The following is a 14,807-nucleotide window of genomic DNA, read 5'->3' as shown; positions in this document are numbered from 1 at the left end:
TCCCTATCCTAAAGGGGGAAAACACTCTCACCAGAACATCCTAAATGAGTATTCTCTCAAACGATATTGCAAAATATCGGAGGCGCCTAAAATGCGATTACAAATTTATACTCAGACTGGATGATAGCTGAGGGCAAAAGTCTCCAAAATTTGAAACATATTTCAAACATTGTTTTTAAATTAGCTTTTGGGATTTGTAACAGTTACTAATCCTTATTTCAATTCCTCCTCTGATATGAAAAAAAGCATTTTCTACATCACTTTATTCAATTTAAAAATATTTCTCTATTTTGATGTTCTGTGAACGATATAGGAAAAAGAATAAAATTCCATGTGAAAATTCCACCTGTTTCTGTTGAATAAACTCGAAAGCTCTTGTCCCAGAAACCACAGATAAGAATGTAGCGATTATCTGCTGTGACAACGAAACAATGAGCATTGATTTGAATGCTTTGATCCACAAGGTCTGTGATCTGCCGTTTATTCACACCAGAGTTATTGGCTGTGCAGGACAAGAAAAAAAAAGCAAATTCTTTCAGAAACTTTATATCATCAAAATAAACTTTGCATGTGAGTGAACCTGCTAATTCAGGCACCACAGTAGACTTACTATATCTTCAATTCAATCTGTCAAGTCTCAAATAAGAGCCAAAGTTTTTCTAATACATAATACTTTGCAAGCAATTTCTCCCTAACATAATGTATATTTCATAGTGTAAAATTAGTGAGCTGTAACTATTTTTCTCTATTTTGAATTCTTCTAATTTATGAAAATATTATACACTAAATTATTGTTGAACCTAATTATTTCTTATTTATTTTCCATCTAACATAGCATACCAATCAATGGATCCATTTCAATAGGAAGGTGATGAGCTTGATCTAGAGAATATCCTGGTGCTCCCCTGAGGCCTAAAGAACAGAAAAGAAATAGAAATGTCAATAATGGCTATATAAAATTAGGTTTGTACTATGGGATTCCTAATATTTCCTTCTTTCTTACTTTCCACATTACAAAATGACAAAGGGTTTTTTGTTTTTTTTGGTAAGACTGGAAACCTGCATGGACTTTTTCTGAAAGAAGAAACTATCGAATTGATTTTGGAATTAAATGGGACAAAGAAGATGGGGAAAACATTAAAATGATAATTACTAATTGTTAGTTTTGTATATTTTTACTTTACTGAAAAAATTCTGCTCTCTCTCTGTATGTATGTATGAATGAGTGAATGAATAATTACACTGGAAAAAATTCTGATATTAGTGGGATGCAGTAGTGGGTTTCAATTTCGGTTGCTACCGGTTTGCTCAGGTGCGTGTGTGACGCTTCTGCGCATGCGCAGAGATGTCCAGGCGGGTGGGCGGAGCCTCCCTCCACCAGTTCACCCGATCCGGGGCGAACCGGCAGCAACGCACCACTGGTGGAATGTAGTTTTATATTCACCTAGACCTCAAAAAAGAGCAAGTCTTCACAACCTAATGAAAAACAACCCCTGGGGTCTATAACCCAGGCATGTTCTGGTTAAAGAAAAGAGGGCTGATGTTACTATCAACTTGGCTTTGCTCAAGGGATGATATTTAAACCTTTTTGTAGCAAACCTTTTGTTTTCACTTATCAGAATTACTGTTTAATATAAATTTATGACAGGATAGCAAAGAGATATGTTGTGGTCCCAAAATAAGACCTATATGAGGGCATTTGTTTCAGATGTAGAAGTTTGGATTCCTTTTCCATTTTGCTGCACATCTCTTTAATGATTTCTCTACATTCTATTTCTCTATTCCTAAATCTGTGTTCTCAATCTATCCTTTTCTAAATTTGTTTATTATGGTTTGTTTCCTATACATTTTCATTTGTGCCTGAATGAAATTAGATGGAGCCTTGCATGTTTATTACTGCATTTTTAATATATTAAATAGAATATGTGCATATCTAATGTGTAGAATAACAGAAAAACAGAGTTGGAAGGGACCTTGGAGGTGTTCTCGTCCAACCCCTTGCTTAGGCAGGAAACCCTACACAATTTCAGACAGATGGTTATCCAACATCTTCTTAAAAATTTCCAGTGTTGGAGCATTTACAACTTCTGCAGACAAGTTGTTCCACTGAGTAATTGTTCCAACTGTCAGGAAATTTCTCCTTAGTTCTAAGTTGCTTCTTTCCTTGATTGATTTACACCCATTGCTGCTTGTCCTCCCCTCAGGTGCGGGTAGCTTGACTCCCTCTTGTTTGTGGCAGCCCCTGAGATATTGGAACACTACTATCATGTCACCCCTTGTCCTTCTTTTCATCAAACTAGACATATCCAGTTCCTGCAACCGTTCATATCATAAATATCATAGGTATCATAGATATCAGGAAGGAGTGTATATAAAGGAAGTGATTGCAGTTGAATCTTCCCACCACTCCAATAAATTCCAGTGCTTTCCTCCTGCCATGTTTCACACATAAGGAATGTACCAGGTAGGAAAGCAAAATGGCTAAAGTAATACTGACAAAGTTAGAGTTCAGCTATTTTCATCCATACCTCTCTCTTGATCTTAAAAAAAACAATCAGTCTCTCCCCTCAGCTGTACATTTTAATGACTTTTAAAAAAAGCAAAAGTAGTGAACATATAACTAGCTTGGCCCTAACAATGCACTGATATTCATATGCAATCTAATAGAATAATTTATACTTAAATTTGGAAGATATAAACAAGCATTCAAAAAAATACTAGACAGATTATTTATGTTTGTGTGTATGTTTGTGTATATGTGGTTGTGTGTGTGAGTGTTTTGAGGTGGCATTTAATTTCTCCAATGATACTTTCAGAGGTGGATTAAGTTATAGGAAACATTTTTAAACATCTTGATTTATTTACAAATGTTCCTTTGAAAATAAATATTTTCATTTATTTGGGTAATGAAGTTTAATACAAGCCTAACCCAAACTATACAAACTCCACAGAAAATCCATCTTGAAATACATACCTACTGTATTGTGCCATCTATTCACTGCAAAAAGCCGGCTGCAAGTCACAGTTACCACTGCAGGAATTGTAAGGTGTGGGAGTGTATTGGCTGCCACGTGTGTGACAGGAGAATTTGATGGAAATTTGAGCACCATTATAACATCTTGCTGCATCTGATCTTTAAACATAAGTGGGCTCTGTGGAAGGAAACACTGTTGAGTAGAAAGGAAAAGAGAACAGAAGAAAAGAGAAAGAATAACACAATTAGTGAGAAGGTCTGAAGGGAAAATAAGGTTAAGAGAGTCAGGAAGTACTTACACATCCAAGGGAAAAATGTTATTTATACAGCTACCACTCCAAATACAAGACAGCAAAATTAGAGAAGTGGTTACTGGTGAATTAGAGTAAGGCAAATATGGAAAAATCATGGCAAATGTCCATTAGTTTATCATTACAGGACATGTGAGGATACAGTCAACACTAACAAATAGAAAATCTCACTAAAATGCTTACGGTTGTTTATATAGTAAAGATGTCAAACTGAAGCAATAGTTTAGTCATTCATTAGGCTTATAGAATACATAAGCTGAAGAAACATAAAGGAGGAACTGAGTTGTATAAAAAGCCAATAGCAAAACTAAATGTAATGGAATTAATAGTAAGAATAAACACTGAGCTAAGCTGAAAATGGCAAAACCATGGAATACACTTGCCTTAATAAAATGTATTCCTGTTATCTAATATTATCCTGGTGATTTTTAGTGATGTGGAACAGAATGTACTGTAACCTAAAAAGCAATCTAGTCATCCAGCACTTGTCATGCTATAATGCTTGAGTGAACAGGCATGTCTTCAGTAGTTGTCTAGTAGAAGACAGCACAGGGCAGGTGACTTCCCTAAAGAAGGAGACACCATAACTGAAAAGATCTTACTACTGGCCACAATACTGAGAATCAAATCTATTAGTAGAATTACAACAGGGGTGAAATGCTACCGGTTCATTCCGGTTCAGCCAAACTGGAAATGATTAAAACTACCGGTTTGGGTGAACCGGTAGTAAAAAAAAAAAGATACCGGTTTGGGTGAACCGGTAGTAAAAAAAAAAAAGATACCGGTTTGGGTGAACCGGTAGTTAGCTACTGGTTCAGTTGAACCGGAAGTTTAAAAAGCTACCGGTTTATCTGAACCGGTATTTCCGACGATCAGCTGTGCAGCGGGGTTTAGCTTTGCTTGAAAGCAGAAAATCCTGCTTTCTAGCGAAGCTAAATTGCGTGCCACAGCTGATCCCCCCCTTCACTTCTACTTACCTTCCCAAGCCTCCTTTTGGCGCTTACTGTGCATGGGCACACATGTGCAGAGCGTGCATTTGCTGCACATGTGCATGGAGCGCGCATTTGGCATGCAGTGCACATGCACGTCCAGCGAACCAATAGCAAACCGGTTCGGATTTCACCACTGAATTACAAGCTGGGAGATCCCAATGGATTTTAAAGCACATGTTGGAAGACACAGGGAGAAGTAAAACAACTTCATAAGTTAAATATCAATCCCTGTGTCACACAACACAATAAAAGAAACAGGAATCACAAAGAACTCAATTAGAAATTTTAATGAAAGAATCAGAGGTAAGGAACAGAACCTAGGAGTCTATACATCCTATTATTAGTGGATTCATTAAAGTGGACTCTTTGAAGATTTTGAAGATTTTATTCCTTGGCTTTGAAAAATATGGACTGAGTTGCCACTTCTGCATGAAAAAGTACTATCACTACATTGAGACCTCAAATACTTCAATCGCACTGCCTGACTCAATTGGAAACAAAGTGCTCAATGTAATCAGAAAGATGATGATATCATGGTCCCATACTTCCAGATGATCATCACCAGCAATTTCACATGGACACTGAATAGCAAGGCACTCTGTGTTACCGCAAAGCATATTCACATAGGAGGAACAAAAAGATTCCATTGACATTCTGTGTTGGTGTTTCTGTATGGAGGCATAGAACTATCACAATATTCTGCCCCCAAATGCCAAGCTACTAGCATAGCAAATAATCAGTGAAGTGGCAAGATGCTGAAAATTCCAGAATAACTTCTCTAGCTCTCTTTTGATAATGGCAAACTATTATAGCAACCAAGCCTATTTCAATTATTTATCCATATCTTCTATTTCAATTATTTATCCATATCTTAATTGTTTTCTTCCATGCACATTTGAACTGGATGGCTTTACATTTCTCTTTCTCATCTTGCCAAAAGGGGAAAATTCAGCTGCTACACATGTCACATTTGTTATCACATGTGAGTGTAATTGTCAATGGATTTAATAAATCTAAAAGGTTATTTACTTCTAATCCATTCCAATCCTTCCAATATCCTTAAAAATAATGAGGATGTGATCGGCATGATTGCTCTTTCGGAAAAACAATAAATTAAAAAAGCAAGGGTCCTGCCCCTCCCTGCGTACTTCTTAGGTAAAAGTATATAGATTACAGATTAAAATAATTCCCAGAATATTCTAGAAGTGTTAGTAGAATATATTTTACTTGCTATGATTTTGCTGTCCCTTAAGGCTTTAAGCATTTTCTTTCCCATATTTTAAAGAATACAGCTAGTACTCAATTTATGACTATAATTGAGCCCACAATTATGGTCATAAGTCATTTTGACTGTTAAACAGGTCACCATGTGAACTAGCCTGATTTTATGATAATTTTTGTGGTAGTTATTAAACAACCACTGAGTCATAAGGCAAATGTAGCGGCCATTAAACAAACTCCATGGTTGTTAAATGAAACCATTGTTCACAATGGTTTTTTGCTGGGAAACAAAGCAAACACTGATTTTTGACAAAAACATTGTAAATTGCAGTTCCATGACTATGGGACACTGCAATCCAGCCATAAATGCAGGCCAGTTACTGACCCCTCAAAATGTGGCCACATGACCACAAAGGTGTATGCATGCCAACTGTCGGAACTTTGAATACAGTCTTAAATACTTTTGGGGGGATCTATCATAACTTTGAACAGAAGTAAAGTTACTGGTTTGCTACCATTGAACTATGAATGGGGACTCAGGTTCACATTTATCTGCAGCTACAGAAACTCTCAGGGCGAATTTGAACTGTTATTCAATACAACCTGTTTTAGCAGACTGTTGATTTGGGATTAAAATGGGAAGAATGAATGTTACATACATTGCCTTTTGCTTCTGGGGAAAAAGAGGGATATAAATGTACCAAAGAAAACATAATCAACTGCAGAAAAAAATGTTGCCTAAACAATTGTGCCCTTAATATTTAATGGCAGATGAAGTAGAACCATTTAAAACTGTTCTGGACTTCCACTAAAATCTTTATAAATAATTCTCAAAATTTAGAGGAACAAATTTTTAAAATAGGAGCAAAAAAAGGAAAGAAATACAGTATAATTCTTTCCAATTTGGTTGAACCATACATATGTTTATATTCCTATGAAATACATACAGAAAAATGAATGAGAAATTATGTTTTAATTTCTAATTAAACAATATTCAGTATCTCCTCTATGAAGAGACAGCAGGAGATTAACTATAATTCCTCATTTTGGATACCTAGCTAGCAATGACATAAATAATTTCTTAGCAATGGTCTCTGCAATAATCTACCATGGTGTGTTCCTACCATAACAATGTAGGCTTTTAAAATTTCAGAACATATTGTTAATCATAAGCATATTTACTATAGGAGGAAACTGATTTAAAGAATCAAATATTTGATAAATCACTTAGTAAATTACCCTAGTTCTCCCTCTCTTTCAGCATACTATTTCTGCACACAGAAACACACACACACAGAAAATCTGAGTTTCTAGGGAAGTCAGAACACATAAAGAGAAAGTGTTACTTAAATGGGCATTTATGACCAATAAAGGATTCTTGGATTCAGAGGAAATAAATCCCTAACAAGCAATTTTATCTCACCAGGTGCATAGCAGAGCTCCGAGGAGGATGTGGCTCGATAAGCAACTGAGATGGCGTCTGTCCAAAGTTCTGTATCTGTGCCTCCATGGCCTGCAGGGAAAGCAGAGTGCTTGTCATAATCAATGTGCATCAAAAATATAGGTCAACACACTCCTTGACAATGCAAGCATATCCCAAGTCAGCCATGAAAAAAAGTCCAGAAAATTCACTGGGTGCTCTTCTCCCAGGCTGCAGACTCATCCAAGTGTTAGTATTTTGTAGACAAGTGTTGGTTCTTTCAAGCATGCTTCAGTTACTCCACTAATCGTTGCTATTTCAAGTAGCTGCAAATGCATGTGAAAATGTTAACCTGTGAGGACATGCAGCTTAAGACCTTGTGAGAATTCTCTGCACTAAACACAACATATACCTTAATGAAGTCCTTTGTAAGGAGGAAAGAATGAGGGTCTCTAATAAAATAAGCATCTGGGATCTTGAATTAGAAAAAGAGAAATATAATTCGTGGAGAATACAAATCTATCTATCTATCTATCTATCTATCTATCTATCTATCTATCTATCTATCTATCTATCTATCTATCTATCTAATTTCCATCAAATTAACTAGGCACTCTAGAGATACTGCTAATCCTTTATCTACTTGTAAATTAACCAATTAGCCCAAATATACAATTTTTATCATGTTTTAATGCCATTTTCCTTGGTGCATAAGCATTTCCTTACTCAGTCTTCTTCAGATTAATGTGCTATTTCATTGCTCACTTAATCATTAATAATAAGGTTATACATACTGTATTATCAGTAATTTGAATTTTTCCAGTATTATCTCTTCCAACAATTTCCCTTACTTTTTTCTGCAGATCAAAAATCGTACTAACAGTAACAATAATAAAAAAAACCCATAACCAGCAGCCAAACCTGGCACATTTGAAAGTTACAAGTTGACTTGGTGCTGGCGCTGAAGACATGTTGTCGGAAAAAGACCTAATGTGTGAAGCAATTAATGAAGTGCTAGCAATGCAAGTTTCCAGTTTTAAAAAGAAGACAGGAATTATTGCTCACCTACTGCCCACAATACAGTATCCCATCCAGCAGTATAGAATGGATACCATCACCCCTTAAAGCAGTGTTTCTCAACCTTAGCAACTTTAAAAAGTCTGGACTTCAACCCCCAGAATTCCCCAGTCAACGTTGATTGAGAGACACTGCCTTAAAGAGTCATGATATGGAAAATAGTTTCAGTTTTGACTGCTTATAATGAAAATAACATGGTTTTATAACAATTTGTAGAGGAAATTCCCTCATGACTTCTAAGGCAGCAGATTTGTGAACAGCTATGTTAGCAACAGCAGTGTTGAATTGTGTTTACTATCCTCTATCCTGCTCTGCTTACAAAATCTACACAAAACCTGGTTACACTCAACCTTTTCTTAAAATATAATAAAACGTAGTGAACGGGATATTACTATGGCACATGTGACTAATGGTTAGTTGTTCCCAAAGAACAATGCCGCTAAGGAATCAGTCTAACCAGGAAAAATACACCCCTATTTCCATTAGTTTGAAATCCATCTGTTTACTCAATAGGTTCCAAACTAAGAGTATTACATGCAAACAGGAAAAAAGTCTGAGGAAAAAAATTAAATACAAAAGCAAGAGCAATGGCTGCAGAAAGGACAGAGTATTTGTACATTGTTGTAACACATATTCTATTATTTATTATTTTTTTACCATTTAACTTCATCCTCTGCCAGAATCCTAGCCACATTTTAGTTATGTATGTAAAAACATTAAATAGGTATGCTTTAATATACACCACATGCACAAAAGGTTATTTACTAGGTTATTTTCCACATGATTTAAGTATTTATCTCCCCCCCGCCCCCGTCATTTGAAAAACCCAGTGAATACTTGGTACAAAATATCAGTGAACTCCATGCAAAGCTTTCAAGAAAATCTCCACAAATCACATTCACTAGATGATAATTGAATCTAATACTGCAATCCCATGTCCACTTACCATTCTGTAAGCTCATTAAATCCAATGATTTCTAAACAGACATCCATCAAATTGTACAGGCAATGTTATTTAAAAACAGATAACAGGAAATGCTCTAATAAATAAATATTACTGATACTCCAAAAATAAACTATGCTTGAGCTAGAACTGGACTCAAACTATTTCCGAAAACAATTTGCTTTACCTGAAGAAAAAAACAAAACAGTCTCTTTCATCTCTTATATATGTCAACTTCCTAAGTCTAAGGCTTGCTGATGTCCCCCTTCATCCTATGCTTTTAGTTTTTTCTCCCTATACTATTTGGGGTTCAATCTGAGTACATTATTTCTGAAACAGATAGGAGAGAATGTCTGAGTCTCTGGAGTATTCAGGAGAACAGAACAGTACTCTTTTTGTTCGAATACAGAATAATACAAGCAACATACATAGAAAATCTTGTGCAATGTGTAACAACCCCCGCCCAACCCCAAGCAATGGTTGACTGCTCCAGCTGCAAACAATTCTGCATATTCTTTCAAGAAATATGTGCAACATTTGTGTGGGGAAGCACATAAATATATTTGTATAGGTGTGTGTGTGTATTTGTAGTATATACTATCAGAAGCTACATTTCAAGAAAAGGACAATTCCAGGACAAAAACCCAAGGCATTTCATTACAAAATTAAATGACTCCAGCTGCATGTACCCATTTGAACATACAAACTACTGTCACACTGAAATACATAAATACAAGCATATGTTCTTTTCTTTTCTTCCAATAAGAACAGCAAAAACAACGATAACCAAGCAAACAATAACAAAAAACCCTAGGAAGGAAATGACTGCATTGGGAAGAGAAGAAAATAGGGGCTAGGTAAAGGAAAAACAGAATGGAAAAGGTAAAGGAAAAACAGAGATGCAATACACAAAAATTATTGCTCAGACTAAATTTCAAATATATTCAAGCATTGCAGCAGTAAGCTCATGATTTTAATAATAAAACTAATGCCTATCCCAGGTACTTGGGAAGGGCAGAAATGCCAAATCCAATCTAAATCTCTGTCTGACTATGTGCAACAAGCTATAATAATAATATCCCCCCCACTCCAAAATGTGGGGATAGAGTGGGAAAGAAAATAGGTATTCAAGGTTTTTTAGCCTTAAAAAGTATAGCCAAGTTATGGAAAAGCTCTCAAAATTAGCATCTGAAGTCTGATATTACTATGCAAATTTTGTGTTTATCTTGAAATTCAAATACATGCCAATGAAATACAGTCAATAATTTTTCACTCATATATGCTTAAAAATAAAGGGAACCACATCAGCAATCGATAAAAGTCTCTTGGGATGGCCACTTTTTACTAAATGTATGGTATTCAGACATTAAAGTTATTATCTTAAATCACCAATCAATAACCTTGTACTCACAAGTTAAAACTATGTCTAATATATCAAGAAAGTTGGAAAGATTATAGAAATAATTTAGTTCACTCCCCCTGCTTAGTAAAGGATCTATTATACTATCAATATATTTGATAGATGACCACTCCATCCCACTCAGAAAAACTACACAAAGGAATGCCAAAAGCTGATGGTTTCCAGAAGGGGGCACATGGTATTTATTGTGAATGTTTTTTTTTAATGCCATTTGATGTCCAAAACAATACTAATAACAATACGCTCCAGTAATCATGAAACAAATGGACAAAACTATCATAATCTTGTAATCATCACAATTAAACAGCACCATGCTTCAGCAAAATTTCACCACACATACAGAAATTTTCTGTCACAACAGGAATAAGTCTCTTCTGGCAGTTTTAAATTATAATAAATGTATATTGTCACAAGCTTTCATAGTGTAGAGCTCACTTCCTTGGGTGCATGAACTATTACCCCAAATGGCAGATCAGCTTTTTTTTTTCTGAGGCAGTTAAGATTTCCTTTATAGCATAGAAAAAAAACAACTACTTGCTGCTGTTTCCAATTTTATAAGCATGAATAGAGCTTTTTTATGTTAATTAGGTGTTTGAAGATACTACTGTGGCATGCTGAGTGTTTCATCTAATATGCTAGAGGAAGAATATTGTCCAAGCACATAATTTAAAAGGCCTAGGTGAAGTCCTTGAGTTTTCTTGTAATAATGAAAATCAGGATTGCTACTGCCAATCACTGTAGGAAATAATTCCAAACTAAACAATCCAAGAGTCTAACTTGGCATATGGCCATTTCCAATTTTTGGAGCCAGATAAAACTATTTTAAAGTCTTGCTGTTGCCATTTCCTTTGCAATTCATACTGCTGAGCATGACCAGATTCCCCTTGTCCTTCTATTGCATACATGTCCAATTGATCAAAAATAGTTCCATCTATGTAAACGCAGAATATGGAGCTTGACAATATGTTATATGACATTTACATTTATAGCAGCAAGGATGAAATGCCCCTTATACTTTTCTGCCATATAAAAGGTTTAAAGCAGAGTTTCCCAAACTGGGACATGTCTTTCTTCTGAGAAGATACAGACAGAGTCCAGGGCAGGTGTGAAGAACATTTTAGTTAACTTGTTATAATAAGTCCACATTTCCCAAAGATTCAAGATATGGCTTTTATTGTTCATTAGGGAAAGTGTGTACATTAAGATTATATAAAAGGGAAAAATGAAGAGATCCCTACAGATGAAAGTGTAATAAAAAAAATTAGAATGTGCAGAGATGGATAGATTAACACTTAAAATTAAGGAGAAGGAAGCAACAGAATATTTTTTAACATGGGATTAGTTTTACCAATGGTTAGCTAACAGAAACAGAAGTTAGAAATTCAAAAGTTTAACAGAATTATTAATTATATAATGAAGGTTTATTAGTATGGATAAGCAAATATTATTATGTGATTATTATCAATGCTATGAATATTATTGCTATTATTATTTCTCAAAATTAACTGTACCCAGACAACACACTGTTGGTGTAGATATTGAATTTTTATGTTTACTAAAGAAAAATGTATAAATAAAATATTTCTTTAAAAAAGATTAGATAAAAGGGAGCTGTGATGGCAAAAAGATTAGGAACTCCTGGTCTGAAGGTATGACTAAAGCTTAGGCATTAATCCAACAAATTTAAATATCATATGCAGGATAATGCCTTTAAATAAGGTAATGCCATATGAAAAAAATGCCAGTGAAGACAAACTAAGTCCTCTTTATTGCATTTCTGTTTTATTTTTCTTCCACTCAACAAAGGAGGCAGAATAATTCTTACTTTTTTGTATAGGGAACTCAACTTGATTGTATTCTGTTTAGAGCAGACATGACTGACAGCACACTGGGTAAATAGCAAATGCAGCCTGAAAATGTTATTGTTTCATACTAATCATCTGATATATTGCTTTTTTATTTGTGTTTATAACTGTTAAATAGTATTAAAATCTTCAGAAACGGTGAGAATAGAGTTGAAGATTATTGATTTCAATTTGACATTAATGCATAAAGCTTAGAAGAGTTTTTTTTAAAAAAGAAGCAATAACCACTATAAGTTCTTGGTTGTTAGAATAAGCAGACAAGAATTCTTGTCTATTTTATAAGACTACTAAACAAAGAATTTTTTTTTTCTTTCTTAGTAACTCTTTTTCTGCTGAGACCACTGCAGAACAGTGATGGAATCCATTATATCAGTTGATGCAGTGAGCGAGTGTAGTCACTCATTCTTTTTCTTTTTCTGGAAACACTTTCTCTTTTCTTTATTTTTCTCTCTCTTGTTCCTTACATTTGCAGGTTGGTGGAACAAAAGGTCAAATTGTTCTTGCTAGTGGTGTGACTGGTCAGTTTGTTAGGTCAGGCCAAGGGCAGCACTTGATTTTCTTTCTACTATTCTACAATATATTTATTTGTGCCTTCAAGGAAGCATTCACTGGACAAGTCAGTTTTAAGTTTTCTTGGCAGCATTTTTCAGAAGTGGTTTGCCATTGCCTGTTTCCAAGGGCTGACAGTAACTGGTCCAAGTCACCTAGCTGGCTTTGTGCAATATCATTGGTTACATACATTCATATCAGGAAGTCACTGTTGAAAGGGCTATTAATATTCAATTATTTATACATATACTTAGCCTATCCAGCAGTTAGCCATTAGATACTTGCTCCAACTGCTCCAGCTTATTCTTTTTACCTGTGACCCGCAATTATCAGTAATTGTCTATTTCTGTCAAAGAGGTCGCCTGTTAAAAATGTTGCAAGCTATTTAAGTCTTCTGCAAAAATTCTTTTCTTTCTTGCCATCTATTGCACAATTCTTTCCTGGATACCTTGATTAGAAGATTATATATGTTATATTCTTTACCAAACCACTAAAAACTAACTCATAAGCAATTGTACTGTAATGTCACCAAATTTGGTGACATTACACCAATTTGGGTCTCTCTCTCTCTCTCTTTGAACAGCTAGAATGAGACAATGAGGATGAATGGAGGATGAATATTGTTATAGTTAATATAAATATATGAACTAACTCTATTGAAACAGCATTATGCATATCAGCTGTGTGTGAAATGAATGTCTTTGATTACATTTGGTACACTGGCTAAAAATAAATGAGGTACAATGCCTGTTTCTTTCCACTTAGTTTTATTTGTCGTCAGACATGCTAGAAAACTTAAAATAAAGTGTACTTATCAGAACGTATGCCTTAGGGCAAGTCACAGAGTTTTCCCAACATGTTTGTCTGGAGTTACTAATGGAACTGTTTCTCGTGAAAGGGTCTCACGTATTCCCCTTTGCCCACCCACCATGTACTCAGTTAATTTCAGTTTTTATTTGTATAAGAAACAACATTGGATTTCATTATATATTTAAGGCGCCTAGAGACCATTGGCTGAAAGGAATCTTATTCTCTTCAAAATTAAATGCTAAAATTACAAAATGCAGTTTTGAGTATGTTGAAAGTAGAAAGCTTTACTGTGAATTTGAAACTATTCCTTCTCTCCTGATAAAAAATGCTTTTTGGTGCTCGTGAAACTTGACAGCAATTGCTTACAGCTGCCTAGTTTAACTTTTATTTAAAGAGCTCAATTGTGAGCTTTTAAAATTAGAATTGTATCATACATTAAAGAATGCTATGTTTATTTCTGAGGATATAACTTTATTACCATATATTCAGTCAAAGTTTGGGTAAGTTTTGCTTGTTAGTTTTATTTTTATTTACATTCATTATATTCAAAGCTATTGGAAGCTTACACATGGGTTTATATCAAGGCAAGGGACAATAATGAAGTTTATAGTTTGCTGTCTCTTTAAAATAAAGAAAAAAATGAAATATTTTACAATCTATAACACAGGAGCCAGCAGTGCTTATCTTCGGTACTTACTCATATTTAAGATTATAATGCAACATTAAGGAACATACAGTATGTAAACATCTTTCAAAGTTGAATTTAGATCTAATCATACTCAGAGAAGACTTACAGAATTCTACCTAGCTTGTTGTGGCTTCAATTTCCAACTGTTTTAAATCCTTTATTTCTTATTTGATTTCCCAAGAAAGTTCCATGTCTCATCTGGTCTTTAAGAAAATCAGTTCTAGAATATTGGTATTGTCACTTCCCACTTTTTGTAAACTTAGCAAGGTGCTTCACATATCACAATTGCCTCAGAAAAAAAGGTCACATCAGAAAGTGGAGAATTATCAGATATTCAAATAAGCCTCCTATAAATGGACTATGTATAAATGAAATTTTTAGTCACTGGAATTATAGTTCCAGGATTTTTTCCTCTAATGTCTGCCTAGTTCTAAGGAAAGCTAAGGACAGAAAATCCATATCCATTCCTTTAAAATTATCATACCTGAAGGCTAAACAAGACAAGAACTGTCAAAGGCATGAACAAGCTGTTGCCTT

At 34.8% G+C, this 14,807-nt stretch overlaps 1 protein-coding gene across 3 annotated transcripts in view; it reads right to left on the bottom strand.

The window, feature by feature from the left end:
- The window catches only part of NBEA (neurobeachin), a 417,781-nt gene that overhangs the window by 16,063 nt on the left and 386,911 nt on the right, over nucleotides 1-14,807 (bottom strand). For 2 of the 3 annotated variants that reach the window (XM_058184769.1, XM_058184770.1), the window contains 4 exons: nucleotides 6,922-7,011; nucleotides 2,975-3,167; nucleotides 841-912; nucleotides 347-502 (listed from right to left, as the gene is read on the bottom strand). In XM_058184769.1, the coding sequence (XP_058040752.1) occupies nucleotides 347-502; nucleotides 841-912; nucleotides 2,975-3,167; nucleotides 6,922-7,011 (511 nt within the window). Of the gene's footprint in view, nucleotides 1-346; nucleotides 503-840; nucleotides 913-2,974; nucleotides 3,168-6,921; nucleotides 7,012-7,330; nucleotides 7,394-14,807 lie in introns of all 3 variants that reach the window. The other variant, XM_058184768.1, reaches the window with a different exon arrangement.

The sequence above is a fragment of the Ahaetulla prasina genome, chromosome 5 (assembly GCF_028640845.1).
Source record: "Ahaetulla prasina isolate Xishuangbanna chromosome 5, ASM2864084v1, whole genome shotgun sequence".
NCBI classification, from domain to species: domain Eukaryota; kingdom Metazoa; phylum Chordata; class Lepidosauria; order Squamata; family Colubridae; genus Ahaetulla; species Ahaetulla prasina.
The sequence above is the reverse complement of the archived record's forward strand: the minus strand, read 5'-3'. Positions and strand labels throughout refer to the sequence as shown.